At 43.1% G+C, this 6000-nt stretch overlaps 1 protein-coding gene across 2 annotated transcripts in view; it reads left to right on the forward strand.

Moving 5' to 3' along the window:
* LOC131230201 (uncharacterized) overlaps positions 1–4112 on the forward strand; it is an 88125-nt gene extending 84013 nt beyond the window's left edge. The window contains exon 7 of one of the 2 annotated variants that reach the window (XM_058226008.1): positions 3989–4112. In XM_058226008.1, coding sequence (XP_058081991.1) covers positions 3989–4014 — 26 coding nt within the window. In that variant the 3' untranslated portion in view covers positions 4015–4112. Of the gene's footprint in view, positions 1–3173; positions 3553–3988 lie in introns of those variants that run through there. The other variant, XM_058226009.1, reaches the window with a different exon arrangement.
* Positions 4113–6000: the final 1888 nt, after the last annotated feature.

Here is a 6000-nt window from a genome sequence, read left to right on the forward strand (position 1 = left end):
TTTCCAACATGGTGAGGTGCTGCTTGATCTAGGAGACCAATAAAGGGGGAGGTAGCTCAGGGTATGTGCTACTTATTTTATCTCTTGTCTACCCAAGATTTTAAACCTTCTGAAGTAAGGCTATGTGCTACTTATTTTCCCTTTGCCCACCCGGGGTTTTAAACCCTGTGAAGTAAGGCTAAGTGCCATTTATTTTCTTTTTTGTCTGCCTGGAGTCTTGAACTTTGTGAAGCACGACTAGATGTAATAATATTGAAATTCCATTAAATCCCCCCAACAACTATTAAATCTCGTAAAGTAGAGACTACACATGGTGTAGGCAGAAAAGAGTACCTAATCCGTTCCTTTTCTGTCACCGAGGCCCTTAGTCGGAATCTACGGTAGCAAATCAACTGTAGGAGTCACTTGACCTGAGGAATCTTATGATCCCCTACCTTTTAAACGATTATATGAATTTTAGCTATGGGCACTAGAGATCAGGGGTCGCGCTTGCGGGCCTTTTTCAGGCTTTGTTCATGTGCTTTTGTGGTTTCACTCGAACTCTGAAATATTTGACTTAGAAACACCACTAGCCAATAATCCAGATTTTTGCAGTCGGCTAGAATCTAGAGATCAAGGGTCGTGCTTGCGGGCCTCTGCAGAATTTTTAGAAACCAGAGGATTTGAGGGTCCCCTATTTTATAATGATTCTTGATCTATGACTCAGGATCCCAAGTAAGGGACCTCTGTAATAGAAAAGGAAGGTGTTAGGGACCCTCTCCGTCCACATGTGATTTTGGTCTCTACTTTGTGGGATTAAACAGATTTTAAGGGATTAATTAACCTAACGCTTATATATCTGGAAGAAAATGGCAATGGACATATCTGCTAATTAGTCAACCGCAGGCTAGCACCCTACAACTGTAGGTGTTGAACTTAGGATTGGGATTGAGAGATCATCAAGGCGATCCACCATCACCCGTTTACCTAAGAGTGATGAAAAAGAAGAACAAAATGGTGGGTGTCTAGCTTAGGATTGGGAGTGAGAGATTGTCGAGGCGATCTGTCAGCACCCATTTACTTAAGAGAGAGAAAAGAAGAACAAAATGATGGGTGTCTGGCTTGGGATTGGGAGTGAAAGATTGTCAAGGTGATCCTCCAGCACCACTTTACCTAAGAGAGATGAAAAGAAAATAAAAAATGCTCCAGCTAATTCGAGTTTCTAGTGTGGTAGGATCCGGGAAAATTGACAAAACCTAGAGCATACACTTGAACATATCAGAGAAGCAGGGGGATTGGAAGAGATGCGTTGATGCAAATACTAGATGTGGAATGATGAAAATGATAAATGGAGCTTGATTTGTGGCTTGGGTTATTCAATTGGAGGGCTATGAGGGAGTGGTTGATGGACAAATTGTTGCAAAATTTGAGGAGAAAACTCGAGTTGCATTGGATGACTGGGCGTATAGGGAGGCTTGGGTGTAGTTAGACTAGCCAATGGGTTGGAATGTGCTCTCTCTCTCTCTCTCTCTCTCTCTCTCTCTCTCTCTCTCTCTCTCTCCCCCCTTAGTGGATTGATGTGATAGGTAGATGCCTTCCCTCTCTCACATCAGGTGGTAGTGTATGTTGTAATGAAATGGGTAGGGGTATTTATAGGTAGAGGGGATGACATTTTGGTGGTAAATGGTGGCTTGGAGGGTTGTGAATGGTTGAGGGAATGAGAGTGTCATATGACATCTTCTTATTGGCCAATGGTATGGTATGGGTGGTAAAAACAGGAGGGATCATGGGCATTTTGGTCATTTCAGAGTCCAGGCACAACCATTTGGGGGGGGGGGGGGGGCACAACACACCTTGAGTTGCGAAATGGTCCACATGGCAAGGGGCACCTTAAGTGTCCCTCATCATGTGTGTGGCCCCTAAATTGAACCGGGAGCCTTGGTGGACCTTGAGCACCCCTTTGGGCTTATGATTTCTGGGCTGGACCAGGTTTAGTGGGGTCTGGGCTTGTAGTTTGGCCAAAACTTGGGCTTGAATTTGATTCAGATTTTTCTTGCATTTGGCCTGAATTTGGCTTGCATTTTGGGCTGGATTTTGGCTAGACTTGGGTTTAGGTATGGTTCAAGGGTTCAGATTAGGCACACGAGAGGCTGGATGGGGTTTCGATTTGGAGATGGGGGAATCAGAGCCATTCATGTATTCAAGCACTGCATCGACTGAGTTGTTAATCCTAGGTGGGATGTTTATAGATGCCCTTCTTTGGTTAAGGTTGTGTGCAACTAAATGACAAAGCGTGTGGACACCCTACCCATCTGATTAGGTTATGACGTGGTCTGGACCTGTTGCTTGCCTTAGTGTTTGCACTAGCTGATTGCTTGGAAAAAAAAGAAGAAAAAGAGCAACTTGCTGTTCAAGTCGAAAAAGTGTAGAATTATGCTATGTCAAGAGGAGGTATGGGCCAGAATTGTGAAAGCGTGGCTTAAAGGTTCAGGCTGAATATATGAAATTGTGGTTCAAAGGCGTGGCCTGTTATCGCGATGGTGTGCCTTGTAGCCAAGTCCATGCCATCGTATGTCACATGGATTGGCCCAAGCCCCACTCTTGCCACATCATCAGAACAACTTTCAAATGAGTGCATTTGTAGCATTGTGTGACCCTTATTCGATGCAGGAGCATCATGCCATCATTCAGACCTTGGGGAAATCTATAAGTATCCCATGGGGATCTCTCTTTAAACACTTAGTCTCTTCATTTCCTCCTTTCCTTTGAGTTCAGAGCTCTAAGGATAGAATGGCTTTTTCTAAGTGCGTTGTGGGAGAAATACACCATCTTTGGTGTAGGCATGACCATGCCATGGGAGCAACTTGAAGGAAAAGCCGCGCTACCCCTCCGGAGTAAAACCCCTTGGCCGATACGCCAACCAAGGTGATAGCCCAACTGTGCCATCTTCCACTGATATCCTCTCTAGCATTAACTGTTCATTTCTCTATTCTTTTATAACAATAGACAATAAATGCAGTAAGCTATCTCAGTGGCCATTACCATGTGTCTCAAATACACTAAGAATGGATGAATAATTGTTATTCTCCAATCCAGCACAGATTTGTGGATAACTTATATATTCAATATCATATACATTGCTCTAGCATTATCCTTTGATATGTGAATAATGCTTTCTTCGATAATAGATACAGTGGACACTCCTTGTCTAGGAGACTAATTCGTGACAAGCGTACATTCCATTATCCTGAATTCCTTGAATAACCATAGATTCATACTGGAAATGTGAATACCGATAAGGGTCCCAACCCCTATAAATCACCATGTGAGGAGGCCATAGAGTCTGAAGCATGGATCACATAGAAGATCCCAAGGTTGTTAAAGAGTAGTCATAAATGCATCCATTCCTGCATATTCTTATTAAATATAATCGTTTTGTCACCATAGAATTACTTATCACTATTTTGTTATCATATTATGTTTTACCTTAGAATCAAGGGTATTCCAAAAGAGATGCAATGAAGGGTTCATGGTAAATCATGGCCTGGAATGTAATAAGAACCCAAATAATAGTAATAAAGGTTTTCTAACTACATGTGATCTTTTATTTTTGTGCATGGCAATGTGACGGGAATGTTTATAAATGTCTTATACATGAATGGCAATGAATGTGATTTCTAGTGCAATATTTACTCGATCCAAAATCATGACCAACAAAGAGGTGACTTTGCTAGGGATTGAACCCAGAATATCTGATTTACTCTAAGTAACACTAGGGCTTTAGGAAAGTTGTTGTACATAAGACATTCGCACATTTTGAAAACATCAGCCTAATGACAAGAGCATGTGTAGTTAGAAAGTCCTTTGGCATCACCTATGGCACCAAAGAGGCGACTCTCAAGGGTTACATTCCTCCTTTCATCTCTAAAGTAAAATGTAAAGATTTATTCCGCAGGCGAAAATAACTCATATGCTAATAATTAAAACATCTTCTTGTTTTACTTCCCAGGGATAACACATATTCCAGATACATAGGATCTCTGAGATCTAAAATTCATGATGGCTTTTTGCTTCTTCCGTTCTGGTGGTGGAATGGACACATTTACTTGGACCTTTTTTTTTTCAAACTTAGTTCCCACCCTTGGGCCCGCTCACTTGAGATTTGAAAAGTCCACCAAACTGTTTTTGAACTTTCGTGTGTGTATGCGGGTCACTTGAGTGGACCTCCTTGAGAGTTGAAAGAAAATCTCCCTAAACTGTATATGGGCTTGTCCCCTTGGAGACATGAGTGGGCTACTTGCATGGGCCCACTTGAGAGTTAAAATAAAATGTCCCCACTTGAAACCAAAGTCCTTTGGACACGTGAGTGGACCACTTGGGTGGGCTCACTTGAGAGTTAAAAGCCACCAAAAATGGACTTTAGTTTCTTTTTGGATATCCATGCAAGTGGGCTTTTGAAAGGATTAGAAAGCCTTATATGCATTTTGGGTTTAATCTCTTGAATGCGCATGTGGTTCACTTATGTGGACCCTCTTAAAGATGGAACTTTCCCAAGTACACTTTTTGTGAACTTGAGCTTTGGAGCATAATGCATTTTGGTTTCAACATTGGCCCTTTAGGTTGGAGTCCTAACAAAGTGGACCTTTCTTGGTTCCAACATGATGCAGTAGAAGGGGTCTTTTGCAACTAGCCCACATTAGCCCACCATTTATCCTTTGAAGAGGGATCTTCATTCATGTGGCTAAGAGGGCCATGTGGGGAAGTAGGCCTATCTAAGCTCGACTACGTACATAGCATGAGAAGCTAGCAAATGTAAAGAGCCTCCACCCATGTGGGGATGAAGTGGGCTCAACTCATGGGCCCAACCAAAAAAAAGAGTCCTTAAGCCTTCTTTGGACTCCTTTTGACAAGAAAGCATGTGAACCCATCTTATGGGCTCATTAAAGAGAGGGAGAGTCCTCGAGCCATTTTAGTATTGCCATTGGCCATGAATGCATGTGAACCTATCTCATTATGTTCGATCTTGGGAACCCACCCACGCGGCCAAGGGGGTCTACTTGGGGATCAACGTGGGCCCAACTTTAGCCCATTCATTAAGCCATTTGAGGAAAACCCACCCATATGGCCAAAAGGGGCCATGTGGGACTCAATTGGGACCATTTCATCTTGCCCATATCGGTGAATTCGTGGGTCCCACGCGCAAACCATCTGGAAAATGAACAAGCCGACTACCCTCGTGGTTAACTATGGGGGTTTTCACCTAGATTTTAAAATGATTTTAAGGGAATGAAACCCTCTTTTAACCATAAGCAATGAGAAATGATTTTAAGGGAATGAAACCCTCTTTTAACCATTAGCAATGAAAATGCAAGGAGATGGATTGAGGACTTGATGCTCAGGAATCTTTGTAGGAATGCCTCGTTGGGGTAGAAGCGGTGCGGGCTGACATTGAACTTTCCTCGTGAGGGTTGACATCTTTCAGATTTTGCAAAGGCTGGCAAGGCTCCTCTTGCACTTAAGGGACAATGCATATGATCGGGTTGGAATGCCTGGCTTGAGGGGGCCTAACCACTCTTCAAGAGGGTTCTTGAGCATGATGGTGGCTTTGATGAGGTGTTTGGGGCAACCATAAATGTTACTAAGATGTTGGATTGGGTTTGTCGTATGAATTGTGGTTGTTGATACAAAAATCCGGTTCACCTTGAACGAGCTGTTAGTCCAGCTGAGCACCTGCATAGAAAAGAGACGAAGGAGACCCTGGCTAATACAGGGGACCCTCCGATGCCAAAGTTAGGCCAAGAATCTAGGTCTGATAGTGTAGAGGGGTTTTGGGTGAGAGATTTTGCGTACCTTTCTATGCAGATTCCCCCTTATAATGCTTCCCAGTCGAGGCGGCCCGCAATCCTCGGTGCAATATTATCCATTTAGGCGGAATGCGCGCGAGTGATGGAATCGACAGTTACCCTAAGATCGTGCGTTAGTTACTTTTATCGTGCTTTATTGGAGTAGATTTAGCCTTGC

Source organism: Magnolia sinica, chromosome 17, assembly GCF_029962835.1.
Source record: "Magnolia sinica isolate HGM2019 chromosome 17, MsV1, whole genome shotgun sequence".
NCBI lineage: Eukaryota > Viridiplantae > Streptophyta > Magnoliopsida > Magnoliales > Magnoliaceae > Magnolia > Magnolia sinica.